The 17,858-nt window shown below is 38.2% G+C and overlaps 1 protein-coding gene across 2 annotated transcripts in view; it reads left to right on the top strand.

Annotated features, from left to right (window-relative positions):
* Positions 1-17,858, top strand: part of COPA (coat protein complex I subunit alpha) — a 41,660-nt gene that overhangs the window by 14,521 nt on the left and 9,281 nt on the right. Inside the window, exons 8-21 of one of the 2 annotated variants that reach the window (XM_039839962.1) lie at positions 601-700; positions 1,265-1,400; positions 2,149-2,231; positions 3,674-3,824; positions 4,761-4,827; positions 5,749-5,824; positions 7,715-7,797; positions 8,469-8,608; positions 9,166-9,251; positions 9,340-9,505; positions 14,900-15,062; positions 15,158-15,304; positions 16,066-16,255; positions 16,367-16,462. In XM_039839962.1, coding sequence (XP_039695896.1) covers positions 601-700; positions 1,265-1,400; positions 2,149-2,231; positions 3,674-3,824; positions 4,761-4,827; positions 5,749-5,824; positions 7,715-7,797; positions 8,469-8,608; positions 9,166-9,251; positions 9,340-9,505; positions 14,900-15,062; positions 15,158-15,304; positions 16,066-16,255; positions 16,367-16,462 — 1,684 coding nt within the window. The remainder of the gene's footprint in view (positions 1-600; positions 701-1,264; positions 1,401-2,148; positions 2,232-3,673; positions 3,825-4,760; positions 4,828-5,748; positions 5,825-7,714; positions 7,798-8,468; positions 8,609-9,165; positions 9,252-9,339; positions 9,506-14,899; positions 15,063-15,157; positions 15,305-16,065; positions 16,256-16,366; positions 16,463-17,858) is intronic. The other variant, XM_039839963.1, reaches the window with a different exon arrangement.

The raw sequence follows: 17,858 nt of genomic DNA on the forward strand, positions 1-17,858 counted from the left end.
TTATCAGTACTTAAACTTTTTGGTCTGAGGACATCTTATACTCTTAAAACTTATTGAGTACCCCAAAGAGTTTTTGTTTATGTGGGTTATATCTGTCAATTTTTATCATATTTGAAATTAAAACCAAGAACTTTTTAAAACATGAAATATATAAGCACACATTCCTTTAGCCCTCAAAGCAGTGACATCATCATATGTCATGTATTCTCTGGAAAATGCTACACTCATGAGAAAATAAGAGTAAAAAAGCAAATAATGTCTTAGGGTAGTTTCCCAACTATACTTTGAGAATTTCTTTATTAAGTTATAAAATTGGTCTTTATTCTTGAGATGTTATAATTAGTTGGAGAAATTTATAAATAGACAAGTAACAAAATAAGGCAGTATATCCCATATACAAATGAAGTAGAAGAACTCTCAGAATTTGGAGGTAATATTGGATAGAATGACTTAGTAACTCTCATGTTCAAATCTTAGAGCAGCATAGTCCCTGAAGAGTAAAGTCAGAGACATCTTTTATAACTATCAGCATGGTCCATTGGTTTGCTTTGGGTAATGGACAGAAAGCCATTTTAGAAGAACCACTTTTTTTCCCCACAGGGTCATGATCGTGGGGTTAATTGGGCTGCCTTCCACCCCACTATGCCCCTTATTGTATCTGGGGCTGATGACCGTCAAGTGAAGATTTGGCGCATGAATGGTGAGTAAACAGTGATGGCATCACCATGTCTAAAAAATTGACTGCTGGCCAGCATGATGAAATAGCCAGGTCTTCTGAACTTAGTGACCATTTTTCTACCTTAGGTGGTTATGCTAATCCAGGGAGCATAAAAATTGCCTCATTCCCTGTTTTTTCTTGGCATGTTGATTTTGAGGAGTATGAACATAGTGAAGAATAGGAATTCATTTACTCAACACAGTTATTGAGTACCTACATTGTTCAAGGCTCTGGAGATAAAACAGTGACTAAAATAAAATTCCTGCCGTATAGAGTTTACATTGTATATTGACAGCTAGTGACAAATAAGTCTGGGTAAGGGGATAAAGAATGATGGAGAAGAGGTACCAAAATTGGTAGGAGGGCCAAAGTGAAGGAACAATTAAATATGTAAAGATTCAGAGGTTTAAATAAAGAAAATTGCCCTATTAGCAATCTAGCACTTTGTGGTGATACCTAGCATTTGGTTAGAGGATGTCATAATTCCAAATCTGAAACTTAAAGTAGTAGAGAGTTGTGATGACCTAATTCTTTTTTGTCCTTCAGAATCAAAGGCATGGGAGGTTGATACTTGCCGGGGCCATTACAACAATGTGTCTTGTGCTGTCTTCCACCCTCGCCAAGAGTTGATCCTCAGCAATTCTGAGGACAAGAGTATCCGAGTCTGGGATATGTCTAAGCGGTAAGGAAGTTATGATGTTGTGGGACCAAACCCAAGGGAAACCCCTTTCTCTTTCTTACTCTCTCTTTTTAAAAATTAGAATACTTCTGTTAGTTTATCATCATCCTCAGCATGTAGAAATTCAAAGCATATACAGGTATAACTCAGAGATACTGTGGGTTCAGTTTCAGATCACTGCAATCAAGTAAATACAGCAATAAAGTAAGTCACATGAATTTTTTGGTTTCCCGGTGCATACGGAAGTTATGAGCCTATTGGAAAAATGGTGCCCATAGACTTACTTGATGCAGGGTTGCCACACACCTTCAACTTGTAAAAAAACGCAATATCTGCAAAGCACAATACAGCAAAGCTCAGTAAAATGAGATATACCTGTATTATGAAAACTTTTGAAGAGGTCTAGAGATCAGCCAACATTTACAAATTTTTCAATAAATAGAAATCTCCATGTGTATTTTTTTTTCTTTAAATTTAAGCATGTTCTAATGTAGCCAGAGAAATAAGTATGAAATGAAAGTAGCGGAGTAGAAAATTATGAATGGAGGAAATTGAAATATCAAAATAATAGTCAGTTTGGAGTTTCCTCTTTCTGTTTTTTGGTAGAATTTATCATGATTGCATTTACTTAGGATATACAGTATACTGTCCCTGATTTAAATCAGCATGCTGGCTTACCACTCGATACTCTTGTATATGATGAGCAGAAGACTTCTTAGAAATTTTTTTTGTGCACCTTTTGTTTTCCTAGGACTGGGGTTCAGACCTTCCGCAGGGACCATGATCGTTTCTGGGTCCTAGCTGCCCACCCCAACCTTAACCTATTTGCAGCAGGTAAAGGCCATATCTTCTCTTTTTTTCCTTGTTTTAGTTCAAAGTTTATAAGACTTGAGAGTGATGCTCTATTAACTTTGTCTCCAGTAAATGCATAGTAGGATGACAAGGAGAAATGGAATCCTCAGAGCCACATAGTGAGGCTTTTCTCCTTTTTTCCCCTTTACCTTTTAGGAGTAGTAGTCTTTCAGTGTTCTTTTTCCACCAAAAGCCATTTAACCATAAAGCCCATTAGTTCCTAGGAGACTTAGGGAGCTAATACTAGACACTTGGAGTTCTCAGACTTAGGAACTAGAAGTTGAGTTTTACTCATTCATTTAGCAAATACATACTGAGTGTCAGGCCCTAGTCTGGGTACTGGTATTATAGTGTAAAACAATGTCCCTGACTTTATGGGACTTTTATTTGCAGTGAAGAAAGATAGACCGTAAAACAATAAATATGTAAAATAACGTATGATGAAAAATGCTTTGGAGAAAAGTTAAGCAAAAGTAAGGGAGATAGAAACAGATGAATGTGAGGACTGATACTTTATATTGGGTGTTCAGAAAGGTGCAGGGGGTGACAAATGCATTGACAGTGGGAACAGCAAATGCAAAGACCATGCTGTGAGGCATGCTGAGTATGTTTGAGGAACATGCCAGTAGGAGCACAGTGAGTAAGGAGCTAAGTAAAGAAAGGTAAGACCAGGCCAGATTACGTAATTTACTCTGATTGGAAAACCATTGGAAGTGACATCTGGTTTATGTGTGGAGAGTAGGCTAGAGGACAAAAGTCTAAAGTTTCTCCAAGGATAGGTGATGCCAGGGAAGAAGCAAAACATTTTTTAAAAACAGAACCACAAAGGCTTTTAAAACTAGTATCCATTTGTTTAGCAAGTATTTTTATGTTCTTATAAGCTAGAGCCTGAGGAAGGATGGAAATTGTAATTTCTGCCTTCAGGTAGCTCATGACATAGTGGAGGTGATAGACCTACACAATTAAACTCTAGGGTGATAAGTGCTATAATGGAGGTTTGTACAAAGTGTTAGAACACAGAGGAAGGCACGTCTAAATGTGGCAGTGTGATAGAGTACAGCAGGTCTTCAGATAACATCGTTTGGTTCAGCATCATTTTGTTATAATGTTGAGATGCCATAGGAACTTAACTCTTGTCTATATCAATTATCCTACGGTAATATTGGTTTCATTATATGGTTTCACTTAAACTTGCAAATCCTACCCACTAGTTAAGTGAAGACTTACTGTATTAAAGGATTCACAGAAATTTATATGAATAAAGATTCCAAGAATCATGATAATTTAGGCAAATAAAGGATGCATTTAGATGTCTTATATTTATTTTTAGCATACATATATAATCCTTGTCTTGTGTATCTCCTGTTTTTAGCTTGCTCTCTTGCCTACAACTAATTCTTTCCTCTCTTCTCCCTGTGTCCCAGGCCATGATGGCGGCATGATTGTGTTTAAACTGGAACGGGAACGGCCAGCCTATGCTGTTCATGGCAATATGCTGCATTATGTCAAAGACCGATTTTTACGTCAGTTGGATTTCAGTAGCTCTAAAGATGTAGCTGTGATGCAGCTGCGGAGGTAAATCAGACTTATTTTTCCCCCCAAACTCTCTCTGTCACCATGATATACCCACAAACCATACTGTGTTCTTTTAACAACATTTTGGATCTCATCTCTTGTCGCAGATCGAGCCCCCAATGGCCGAAGCTGCTCATTTTAAACCCCAGGAGCACGATGGGCAAGGAGGTGGCCCTGCGGGGAAGGGAAATTCCCCTGTTGAGAATGGTAGTGACTCTGTGGAGAGGAACTTATCCTGCCACAGTTCCCCAGGTCTCTTACAAACTAGAGAAAGCATCCTGGTAGAGAATAGCCCAACTTGGTGATAGGCCCTTTTGCCTTTATTTGGCATTTCTATAACTCTTTTTTCCAGCAAAATACATGCAACTTTAAACCAGAAATATGTCTCTGGAAACTCTTTAACTCTGAAGATATGATAACCTCCGGGATGCCTGGCAAAAGGAATTGTCCTCTTAGAAAGCCAGCTGCATCAGCATGCTGAAACATTCATGGTGGCAAACTTTGGCATGAGGGTTTGATAATCATCCTCTAGCATGACTATAATAAAAAGATGGGTTTATGTGAACACTTCAAGAGATATGAGAAATTAGCCATAGACATCACATGTTACTCTGTGGCATTTATGTGTAGGAATTCATACGCAAGAAGAACCAGTTCCACTCACTATAGTAAATGTTAACCCTACGTTCTGTTGAATAATTTAACTTGTACTAGGGTTTGCTTTTTTAAAACTGTTTATTCAAAGCTGAGATAGAGAAATCCCCAAACCTTAAGGGAAGGAAGAAAATAGATGCAGTATTTATTTATTTTTTTCCTAACTGTAGAAGTGACAAGTATATGTGTAAAGATTAGATAAGTAGGAGGTGTAAGAATAATTCCTTTCTTGTATTCCTTATGCCTCTTTTCTATTTTCTTTTTTTCTCTAAATATTTCTAGTGGTTCCAAGTTTCCAGTATTCAATATGTCATACAATCCAGCAGAAAATGCAGTCCTACTATGTACAGTAAGTAACAATAGAGTCCTTTTAGGGCCTCCCCATTTCCTGTAGGTCTCTTTCTCATACTTTTGAAATCTCTAATGCATTCTTAGAAGCTATTTAATGGTCATTTTGAGAGAGTTAACACAGAAAACGGAGGCTCACACCCAGTAGGCTTTAGTTGTCATAAACATGTTAAAGGTTTGTGAACCTATGTCTTTCATAAGGCTGATACCGTCTAAACTTAAAGAAGCATCAAGATGAATGACTCAAGTCATTAAAAGTAATTTGAGAGAACATTTAGGACTATATCTTAAGAAATGCTTATCTTGATCCCTCTGGGCGAAAATAGAGATTTTGAGAAGGGTTTCTTTCAGTGCAGTTGCCTTCAGGATCATCAGGTAGCCTTTCTCATTTCTTGCCTTACAATTCAAAAAAGAAATGACAGTCTATTGTTAGAGTCCTGGATGCCAAATTAAAAAGAATGAAAACTTGTCTTTTCCTATATGACTTCTAGTGTTGGTCATCCCAGCCCCTTTTCAATATCTAGTAGTCTCACATTTGCCCCCTGGCATTTTTTTAAATGTCTTTTCTTTGATGCCTTTTTTTTCGCCTTCAAACAGACTTTTAAGTTGATGAGTATACTTAGGTGGGGCACATTAGAATATTGAGGTTTTAGTCTGTTAATTTATGAGATAGAGAGCGATCTTAGCTTTCATTCAAATAATATCTGCATATTTGGAAGATAAAATAGAGACAGGAATGATGAGTTCTTTGGCAATGAGCCCTATCTGTTTTACCCGTGGAGATATTCATATGCCATCTGGGTGAAGGGTGAGAAAAGTATAGTTTCATGTTGTTGTCTGTATAATTGTACTGTTTTCTCTGTCAGGATAAACTGGTATCTTGAGTGCCTCTCACTAACAGTTTAATTTATCCCTTCTACAGAGAGCCAGCAATTTAGAGAATAGTACCTATGACCTGTACACCATCCCCAAGGATGCTGACTCGCAGAATCCTGATGGTACGTGTTCTGTTTGTCTACTCAACTCTGCTTCCACCTCTCCTCCCCCACTTCATCACTCCTCTTTGAATTTTTCACATTCCTTCCCCAGGCTGTGGCTACATCACTCAAGTCTGTGGCAGGTGCTGCTGACAGTTGCATCAGAGGCGACCGTGGTGTGAAATATTCATGTTCCGCCTCCATTTTATTACTCCAGTTAGATATATATATTTTATAATTTGGTTATTAGAAACTCTACAATTTCTTTTTCAGCACAGCATGTTATCCTAGTTTATTGTCAGTTGATATGACTTTCACCCTGGTAATTTCATTTATTTAAAAATGTGGTTCCAATCTTGCAGTGTTTCATCCTGGCAGTAGGGATTTATGCTCTCCCATCCACATCCATATCCGATTTGCTTTCTTTTGCATGTCAAAAAGATGAGGCTGCTAACAGCCCCACATTCCACCAGGGATCCCAGGATCCAGCTGAGACCCCTGCTTACCTCTTCCATCACCACCATCTCTTATTGATATACTTACTATTAGAACTTGCTGACAAAACATTCTCAGAATAGATTTGAGTCTTACTAATACTCCTTTCAGTGCACTTTCTCCAGCTAGTTTATAGGTCAGAGGTTTAGTCCTTGGTCCCTACTCTTAACTAGCACACTTTCATGATATTTTAGACCCCATCAACAAATTCTGAGAAATATTTTGCTCGCTCTGTCCCTATTGTGGGTGCCATTGTGTCATTGTTTCTGCTAATATGATTCCCTCTCTTTAAGTGTGGTTATGGCCAGAAGAGAGAAAACCTATAGTGTCTGATATCTATAAATCAAAGTTTCCATTATAAATTAACTAGCTAAACCATTTCTGACTGAATTCTGTGATTTGGCTCCTCCCTACCCACAAACTTGCTTTTTTTCTTCCATGTGTTTACACTGAATAGAGTTCAGAATACCTTAGTTTTATCTTTTATGTTTGCTTCTCCACCTTTTGAGAAAGATGATAATTAGTAAAGGTGCATTCCAAAGGTTGGCAGCAGAGAAGAAGAGCAAAGCCTGAGTAGTGAGGTTCATCGGCCCCTGGAAGATAGGAGTGTTGGTTGTCATAAGAATTCGTTTTATAAATCACCTGTCATCCCCAGGTGCCAGAGAAGTACAAAGCAAGGCTGGCCAGCACGTTCTGTCCAGTTTTCTGCTGATGGTAATAGATAAAAGAATATTTTGGCATACTTTTCCTTGTATCCCCCTCAAAGTTTTCCAGAGTTGAGTGCCCACTCAGAATTCTCATCGGCTAGTGAAATGTTTGAGTACTGAGGAACATTTCGTAACTTTTGTCATGAGAATGACTGATTGACATTTATAGAGCAACAGCTTGGTGCTAAATACTCCCCAGCATTGAGTTTGCCTGTCAAGATTTGTTGGGAGCTCTGCCCCACCCTGCTCTATTTGGAGGCCTACATTTGCATGTTAAAAGCTGCAAGCAGCTGCATCCTGGGCAGGGGGCTCTGTCTCTACTACAGCTTGTTGATATAGGAGGTCCTATGACACTGACAGGCTGTTTGCAATGTGCCACAGATTGGCCAGCAAGGCCCTGCTCGTTAGCTTGATGGAGTGTGCTGTCTCCCAAGATGGGCAGTCCTTCTGCCAGTACATGGTATTGCTGAACTGCAGCCACTTGGCCTAAAGAAGAGAGGCTTGGCAGGTGTGGAGTTTGGAGTTTGGAGCGAACTGGTGGAGAAAAGTCACTGACAATAGCCCCAGGTTATGGCTGAATTAGTTATGAAGCAGCTGAACTGGCAAAGCCAACATGGCAGCTAGGAAGACTGGCAGCTCCATGGCACGTGACTTTGTCATCTGCCAGTGGCTCACCACATGCTCCTGCCCTTCGATTTTGTTCTTCTAGCTCCTGAAGGGAAACGATCCTCGGGCCTGACAGCCGTTTGGGTTGCTCGAAACCGATTTGCTGTCCTAGATCGGATGCATTCAGTGAGTTAAGACTAAAAGGGGAAACTAATTTGGTGGGTATGGTGGCAATGGCTTTGTATTGCAGAATAAAGAACATTTTTTGCCTTTCTGTACTCTAGGCAGCTGTGTTTCTTATGTATCAGCTCTCCTTCTATCCTTAGTATTATCCCTACCCTCCCAGGAAAAGGCTTTAAAATTTATTTGATTGGGTCAGTGGTCACTATGGCTCTGGGCTTAAGAACCAAGCTAAAGTCACTTCGACAACACAAGAGCCAAAAAACCCCATCAAATTTTAAAAAGGTGGGCCGGATGAGAAGTTGACCCTCCTCTTTATCTTACTACTTTCATTGGTACTTAAAATGTAATAGGTCCTAAATAAGATAAACAGCTCTCTCAAGAAAATATTTCACAAATTTAAGCCAAGAAGCACTGTTCTCTCTGGTTGATTGAGGAATTAGGATTTTAGTTGGACTTCTCAGAATATTTCAATTGGAAAAAAAAAAAGAGCTATCAGGACCCTTGGAGAGAATCTTGGTTGGAGGGTCTACCTAGACTGCTGATATACCTGCACAGGAAAAAAAGGAAAAAAAATGTTTATCGAAGCTAAGGAATAATGGATAAAAGACATTGTCAACTGTCGTCATTTTATATACACATACTTCTATTAAGCTTCTCTCTAATACTCATTTCAGCTTCTGATCAAGAATCTAAAGAATGAAATCACCAAAAAAGTACAGGTGCCCAACTGCGATGAGATCTTTTATGCTGGCACAGGCAACCTCCTGCTTCGAGACGCAGAATCCATCACACTCTTCGATGTGCAGCAGAAGCGGTAACATGTCAGGTGTCCTGGGTAGACAGGCATATAGTGGGGGAGAGTAGACATCTTTAGTGAGAACTTTTTACCCCCAAGTGAGTTTGCTTCTTGGCTTGACCACTTCTTGTGCTGTAATTCTAAGACTTTCTAGCCATGTTTTTCCCTCAGTAATCACTCTTTATCCTGTACATGTGCATTAGCATTACAATGAAGGGCTTGTATTTAGATCACTTACCTAAACAAAGAATACTCTTGAGACTTAGAGTGATAGGGACACAGGAATGAAAAATGCAGTTTCTGTACTTAAAGGAGCTTACAGTTCAGTGTTGAAAACAGCCATACACAACTCCCTAATAATACTTGGGAATAAGGCCAGAGAGATGAGGAAGAGAGAAATATACAACGTGAGCCAAAATGTTATAAGTCACTGTGTTACATTATAGAGAATTTTTATTCGATATTATTTTAAGAAATTAGAGTTTATATTAATTTGGTGGTGAGAAGGAAGTAGTTCATAACCTGGGACAAGGGGATCAGATCCACTCATGTTTGCCTTTCTCTCTGTGTCCCAGAACTCTGGCATCTGTGAAGATTTCCAAGGTGAAATATGTAATCTGGTCAGCAGACATGTCCCATGTAGCACTGCTGGCCAAACATGGTAAGTCTTCATTATATCCACCCTGATTTGGAGACCAGTCCCTCCCTCCCCATCCCTGCCAGTCTGCTTCATTCACTCTGTCCAGCAGAACATTCATGCCCTTTGCCTCTTACAGCCATTGTGATCTGTAACCGCAAACTGGAGGCTCTTTGTAACATTCATGAGAACATTCGTGTCAAGAGTGGGGCCTGGGATGAGAGTGGGGTATTTATCTATACCACAAGCAACCACATCAAATATGCTGTCACCACTGGGTAAGTTAATTATCTGAGATACAGAGTGGGAGAAGGTGGCTTCTTGAAATCATTGTCCTGTCTCAAGAGATATAACTGAAGTCCTCCCTGAATTTTCTTCATGGAAAAGCTTTGTCTAGCATATATGTGCTAGGGGCATCAGAATATGCTTTATTCAGCTCTTTTAAAATTGTGAAATATGACACAAATATAAAAAATACATAGATTTTATATGTACAGAATAGCAAATAGTTATATAGTGAACATCTGTACAACAGCTACCCAAGTCAAGAAATAGAACAGTTCTGACACCCCAGAAGCCCTTTGCCATGTGGTCATTATCGATCACAATCTCCTGCGCCCCCCACCCAAAGATAACATTATTCTAACATTCTAGTAATTTCTTCCTTGCTTTTCTTTGCAATTTTAGCACCCAGTGTATGTCTTAATATGATTTAATTTTGCATGATTTTAAATGTCATGTAAATGAAATCATACCGAATACATTATTTTCTATTTTGCTTATTTTGTTCAATATTTTGTGAGATTCATTCATCCATGTCATAGCTCTAACTTATTTATTTTTATTGTTGTATATATTCTTTTATATGAATATACCACAGTTTATCAGTTCTACTCTAGAGGGACATTTGAATGATTTCTAGGTTTTGGCTATTATGAACAATGTCCTTTTAAATATTCTTTCACATGTACTCTGGCACGTATGAACATACATTTCTCCAGGGTTTCTACTCAGAGCAGAACTGCTGAGTCATGGAGTGTGCATGTCTTTACATTTTCTAGGTAATGTGAAAACTGCTTTCCAAAGTGATTGTGCCAATTTGCATGCCCACCAGCATTGTATAAAAGTTTACTTGCCATCCTGGCCAACACTTGCCTTTGTCAAACTTATTTTTGTCTATCTGGTTGATGTGTGATTGTATCTCATTGTAAGTTTACTTTGGTATTCTATGATTCCTAATGAGATTGGACAATTTTCATTTGGCTATCCATCAGGATTTCCTGTTCTGTGAATTCTGTTCATGTCTTTTATCCATTTTTTTAATGAGTTATCCTTGTTAATTTTTAGGATTTCTTTATTTACAGTTGACGTTTGAACAAGGCTGGGATTAGGGACACCGACACCTTCCCACCCTGCGCAGTTGAAATTCCTTACTTAACTCTGACTTTCTAAAAACTTTACTAATAGCCTGCTGTTGACTGGAATCCTTACTGATAACATCAGTAGTCGATGACACATATTTTGTATATGTGTTATATACTATATTCTCATGAAAAAGTAAACTAGAGAAAAAATTGTTATTGATCATAAGGAGAAAATACACTTATATACCCACGCAGTTCAAACCCTTGTTGTTCAAGGGTCAAGTGGATGTGAATATCATTCCTTTGTCAGTGCTATGTGTTGCAGATATTAGTATCTCCTACTATTCTATGGCATGTCATTATAGATATTGAATTTTGTGTTCTATTTAAGAAATCTTTATTAACTTCAAGATCATAAAGGCATTCTTTTATATTCTCTTGTAGAAACTTTGTAGTTTTGCCTTTTATATCTAGGTCTATAATCTACCTGAAGTTTTGTGTATGGTGTGAGATATAGGGGACTCAGTTTCACATTTTTTCTGATAACGTTAATAGTGTGTCTTGGTGAAGGCCTTTTTAGGTTGAGATAATTGGGTGTTCTGTTGACTTCTTGAATTCCAAACTCCAGTTCATTTCTTAGATTTGGGAAATTCTCATCAACTATTTGTCTGAAAATGCTTTCTAGTCCCTGCTCCTTTTCCTTGCCTTTGATAATATTCATTATTCTTATGTTTCTCCTCCTGATGGTATCAGCTAGTTCTTGTATTTCTCTTTCATTATTTTTCATTCTTGGATTTCTCTCTTCTTCCTTCTGATTTATTTCTAGGTTTCTGTCTTCGATATCACTGATCCTTTCCTCCATTTGGTCAACTCTATTTCTCAAGCTTGCTATTTCATTTTTCGACTCTTGTAGTGTGCTTTTTATCTCCAGAAGATCTATTCTGTCCTTTTTTAGGGTTTCAGTCTCCTTGCTAAAGAACTCATTCTGCTGATCTAGTTGTTTTTTCAATTCCTGAAATTGTTGATATGACTCGTTTCGGAACTCACTGAGTTTTTTCAGAAGTAACATTTGAATTCTCTGTCATTTAAGTTGCATATTTCTATGTCTGTAAGCTTATTTTCTGGAGATTTTTCTCCTTCTTTCTGAGACGCCTTCTCATCTTGGTTGTTCATGGTGTTTAATGGACTATTTTTCAGCCTGGGCATTAATAGAAATGTATTCTGCTTCTTTTCCAGAAAAAAGATTTACTATATAAAGGTTTCTCTTTAGCATGCTGCAAAGAAGGCGCTTTTCTTTTAGTTTCCAGTAGGTGGCATCTAAGCCTCTTGCATTCTTGCTTTCCATAAAACTTTAATAATGCCTTTTATTTTCTTGTAGATATTTAATCAGGCTCGCTACCCTCAGTCTCAGTCCCTGTCAGTGTTAGTGATAGTTTCGATAGTGTTTGCTTAGATTCCCCTGGGGCTCCATGCTGTTCGGTCTCAGAGGATATGGGGAAGGGGGGGCCCTCTGGGTTGGGGGTTGGAGGCTGCGGCTTAGCCTCAGTTTTGCAACCACAGCTGGTAAAATCAACTGTTGTTTCTCTGCCGTCCTGCTTCTCTGCTTTCTGCCCCGATGACTGGGTCCTGCCGCCAGCCGCATGGAGCTCACGACTCTCCCAGGCAGGGCTGTCTCCCAGGCTGGGTTGTTCAGGGAAGTGGCTGCGCTTTCACCCCTCCCCTTCCTCCTACAGGGAGCTCTGGTGGCTGCAAGTGGCAGCTTCTTTATTTCTCCCTATCTACACCCCCATACCCGGGGTTCTGACCTGTGGTAGCTCTTAGGCGCAGATCCCACATTCAGACATGCTTGTGTGCAATTTGGGCATTTTTTTGTTGAATTTTAGATGTTCAGCTTATTGTTGTTTCAAGGGGAAAGAGATCTGGGGACGTCTCTCACTCCGCCATGTTTCTCTAAATTCTCACATTTTTTAATTAAGACACTCAGCTGTCTGGTTTGTTGTCATATATTGAAAAGACCAGCCTTTCTGCATAGTTCTACAGTTCCATCTCTGTTGTATATAAATTATGTTTGCACAAATGCAAAGATCTGTTCTCTATGGTCTATCTCTGGTCTAATTCTACACTTTAAGTATTATAGCTTTATTAGCCTTCACATCTGATAAAGCAGGTCCTCAAATCTTTCCCACTTTTATTTTTTTTAGTTATTAGACTATTTTCAAAATAATTTTGTCTTGAAAAGGAAAATTTCAAGTAATTTTTTGCCTTGAAAAAGTAAAAATTTTAGAATCATCTTATGAAATTCCACACAAAATGAAGCAAAAAAAAACTTTGTGATTTCAATAGGGATAACATTTAATCTGTATGTCATTTTGGGCATAATTGTTATCTTTACAATATTAAAATTTTCTAATCTGTGAACATTGTATAGTAGTTCTTCACTTAGGTCTTATGAAACATCTTTCAGTAAAGTTTTATGATTATCTCTATAGAGAATGTGCATTTCTTTGGTTAGATTTATTCTTTGGCACTTGTTACTTTTTAGTATCCATTTAAAATTTTAATTTTCTAATTTTTGCTGATATTTAGAAATAAAATTAAATTTTAAATTGATTTTATTTCAGAGACCCTGCTAGACCTGTATTAATTCATTTGTATTTTCTTTACAAACCATAGTATTTGTGAGTAATGTCAACGACAGTTTCATTTATTTTCCAATACATATACTTTCATATATTTTTTTTGTTTTACTGCACTGACCAGGGTCTCCAGTACAATGTTGAATAAACATTGTGGTAGCAAACTTTCTCGTTTTCTTCAAATTTAAAGGGTGAGCTTTCAGTGTATTGGCATTATGTGTACTTGTTGTAGATTTTTATAGATATCCTTTATTAAGGAATTTCCTTACTATATCATGAATGAAAATTGAATTTTATTCTATACCTTTTCTGCATATATGGGGTAGTCATGCAGTTTTTCTCTTTTTTCATTGATTAATGTAGTAAATTAAATTGATTTTTTTAAATGTTCGACCAACATTGTATTTCTGATACAAATCTAACTTGGTCACGATGTTCAAATACTGCTAGTATCAGTTTGCTAATATTTTGTTTAGGACTTTTGCATCTGTATGTATGAGATTGACCTCTGATACCCTCTCCTCCCTTTTTTTTTTCTTTCATGTCAGATTTTGGTATTGAGGTTGTGCTTTATTTCATAAAATAAGCAAAATAATATACCACCTTTTTCTCTTATCTCAATGAGTTTGTGTAAGATTAGAACTAATTCCTTGACTGTAGGGTAGAATTTGCCAGTGAAGTCATCCAGGACTGGGACTTTATGTATAGAAGGATTTTTTTTTATCTGATGCAGTGTATTTTATGTAGTAAGTACACAACTGTAGGAGTTTTATATTCCTTTTTAGCAAGTTTGGTAAATTTTATTTTTCTCAGAATGAGATCATTTTTAAAAAGTTTACACTTATCCTCATTCTGCAGGATCTATAGGGATATCCCCTTTTCCATTTCTCTTATTGTCATTTTTCTCTCTTTTTAATTAGCCTCACAAGAGATTTATCCATTTTATCAAGTTTTTGCTTTTATTGAACTTCTCTATTGTATTTTGGTTTTCTATTTCTTAATTTCTACTACTGGCTTTATTATTTCTTTCTAAGTATACTTCTTTGGTTTAACTTTAAAAAAGAGCAAAATTTTTGAGGTAGGTGCTTATTAATCTTTTTTTTCTCCTAAAATATGCATTAGAGCTCATTAGTTTTCAGTATTCTAATACAGTATATGCATTTTACACTATAAATTATATATCAAACATTGTTTTGGCTATACCCATAAGTTTTAATATGTAAACTTTCTATTTTCATTCAGTTTAAAATATTTTGTGCTTTTTATCATTTCTTTGTGTGTCAGAACTCTTCACCTCTCTCTCTCTCTTCTACTTTCTCCTGTAGCTTCTAAGGAAGGAGTTAACTCTTAATGGTGGCATAGTGATTATTTAACTTTTAGGTTAGATTCCTATAGCCATATCTGTTAGCTCCTAGAGTAATAGTTTATGAAGAAAGATAATACTATCTGCCCCATATTTTCCCACTTTATACAAAAGAATAAAATAAGTAAATATGGCATTTAGTTTTCCTCATTTTGAATCACTTTCCATCCGTACCATTGTTCAAATGGCACTTGACAAAAGGGTGATGAGAAGATAAAAGGCTGTGTCCTAGGCTTGTTCTATTTTTTTACAGGCTGGATTTTCCCCCTTCATTCACTGAAAGTTGTGCTCACTACCTACCTTTCTTAGGGACTATGGGATCATCCGAACTCTGGATTTACCCATCTATGTCACGAGGGTGAAAGGCAACAATGTGTATTGCCTAGACAGGGAGTGTCGTCCTCGGGTGCTCACCATAGATCCCACTGAGTTCAAGTTCAAGCTGGCCCTGATCAACAGAAAATATGATGAGGTATGAAAGGAGAGAGTGTACTGGGAGTATAGAGAGGGGCAGCACTTTTTTTTTCCCTATAAGTAATTTCTATTTGTTACACCTCAAATGTCTAGGTACTGCACATGGTAAGGAATGCCAAACTAGTAGGCCAGTCTATCATTGCTTATCTCCAGAAGAAGGGCTATCCTGAAGTGGCACTGCATTTTGTCAAGGATGAGAAAACTCGCTTTAGTCTGGCACTGGAGTGTGGAAACATTGAGGTGAGAGAAGTGTGGTCGTAAGCCCCATATCATTGTAGGGATGGTAAGAGGGTTAGGGTGGCACTGAGAAGGCATTGTTCTGGGCTTGTTTTTTTAGCTAGTATAATATAATTTAGGATTTTTTAAGTTGTTAAATATAGCCATATTTCTGTTACTGCTCACCCATCTCTACTTTTCCAGTCTATTTCTGCCATAGCATTTCTACTGTTATCTTGCTCAGTTATTGTGAATCCAGTAATTTCTAGAATGGGTGTGAGATAGCAATGGAATTTGAAAAATCTCATTACTTCCTTAACATTTGATTTACTGTTTGGTTGCTTAGATGATGGAGTACTTATTAAATATTGAGCATAGAGTCTACAGGCATTATTTTAAATAGGAGAGGGCTTAGGAACTTTGACTTTCCAGTTCCAAGCTTTATTCTTTTATTTCTTCTGCCTTTCCTAAAGCCCCTGTGGATCTTCAGACTTGGCAAGTAGGAAATAGGTGGCTAAGAAAGAATTGGCCCTATGGAAAAACAACTACTACGAGATAATTTTGTTGTAAAAATAAATTTCTGAGGAAGGTAATGTGATGCGATTCATCTATCCATGGATCCTATTTGTTGATAGGATTTTCAATACAATTTGACTGAAAGCTAGGTGTGATTGAAAGTACAGAGTGTTCCTTGGGAGAATTATTTAGAGATAGACACTTTGTAGTCCCTGGTTTGGAGCCATGCTATCCTCCAATTGTTAACTCTGACCCTGGGAATTCTTTAGATTGCTTTGGAGGCAGCTAAAGCACTGGATGACAAGAACTGCTGGGAAAAGCTGGGAGAAGTGGCCTTGCTACAGGGGAACCACCAGATTGTGGAAATGTGTTATCAGCGCACCAAAAACTTTGACAAACTTTCCTTCCTGTACCTTATCACTGGAAACTTAGAGAAACTCCGCAAGATGATGAAGATTGGTGAGGCCCCAGAAACTAAGAGTTGGAATAGGGATCCTTGGGGGAAGGGGGGAAGAAGGAAGGCAAATAGAAGAGAGAACCTAACTTGGTTCTCTTATTGGCTTGGTGCAGCTGAGATCCGAAAGGACATGAGTGGCCATTATCAAAATGCCCTATACCTGGGTGATGTGTCAGAACGGGTGCGAATCCTGAAGAACTGCGGGCAGAGTAAGTATTCACTCATAGGCTCCTTCGGGGAGTTATTTTCTCTTCATGGTGAGTTATTCATGTATAGCAGTGAGGGATTCACCTTCATTGTATATTTTTTCAGAAGAGACAATATTCTCCTACCATGCTCAGAAGATTTTCTTGAAAGCCAAATGGAGGTACAACCAGAAGATTCAGTCTGGCCAAGCACACTTAGGAAGATAGTTGATAGTCATGGAGGAGATAGGAGGTTTTAAAAGGTTTTGGAGCAGATGCCCTAGTAAATACAGTTGGTTGGATGCCATTAGAATTTTATTCTTTCACTTCAAGTCTGAAGGTTTTACTCATGTATTTATTTATATATTCAAGGAATATTTTTTGAGAAGCCACTCTATACTAATCATTATACTAGCATTTGAGATACATTAGGGCAGGAGTCTCCAACCTCTGGGCCACAGACCAGTACCGGTCCATGACCTGTTCGGAACCGGGCCACACAGCAGGAGGTGAGTGGCAAGCGAACGAGCGAGCGAGCAAGCGAGCAAGCGAGCAAGCGAGGCTTCATCTCTCTGTATTTGTAGCTGCTCCATAGCACTAGCATCATCGCCTCAGCTTCACCTCAGATCATCAGGCATTAGATTGTCATAGGAGCACCAGCCCCTGGTACCAAAAAGGTTGGGGACCGCTGCATTAGGGAACAAGAAAAGTAAAAGATGTGGTTTTTACCAAGGTGCTAGTAGTGAAGGGATGAGCAATGGTCAGATTCAGCATATAAAGGTAGATTCAACACGAATTATTGAAGGGCTGGATGTGGGATGTAAAAAAGAGAAGTCAGATGATCCCAAGATTATCATCAACACTGATCTCAAGAATAAACAACTCTATTAGTTATCTATTGCTGTGTAACAAATTACCCCAAACTTAGTAATTTAAAACAACAAACATTGATTATCTCAGTTTGCAGCATAATTTTGCTGGATGCCTCTGGCTCAGTATCTCATGAAGCTGCAATCAAAGAGTTGGCCAAGGCTGTAGACATCTCGAGGCTCAAGTGGGGAAAGATCCACTCCTGCACTCACTACATGCCTGTAGGCAGTTTTAGGTCCTTGCTGCTATTGACTGGGAGATGCAGTTCACAACATGACAGCTGATTTCCCTTAGAGCAAGTGAGCAAGTGAGGGTACCCAAAATGGAAGCCATGGTCTTTATATACTAATCTCGGAATTGACATCTCATTACTTCTGCTGTGTTCTGTTCATTAGAAGTGAGTCAGCAAGTTCAGCCCACACATAAGGAGAGGAGATTATGCAAGGACTTGGATACTAGGAGGCAGGGATCACTGTGGGGACATCCTGGAGTCTGCCTACCACAGCAATATTCACTTGGAAATGTACTTGTACCATAAAGTCTGTTTTCT

The sequence above is a fragment of the Pteropus medius genome, unplaced genomic scaffold, assembly GCF_902729225.1.
Source record: "Pteropus medius unplaced genomic scaffold, Ma_sr-lr_union100, whole genome shotgun sequence".
NCBI classification, from domain to species: domain Eukaryota; kingdom Metazoa; phylum Chordata; class Mammalia; order Chiroptera; family Pteropodidae; genus Pteropus; species Pteropus medius.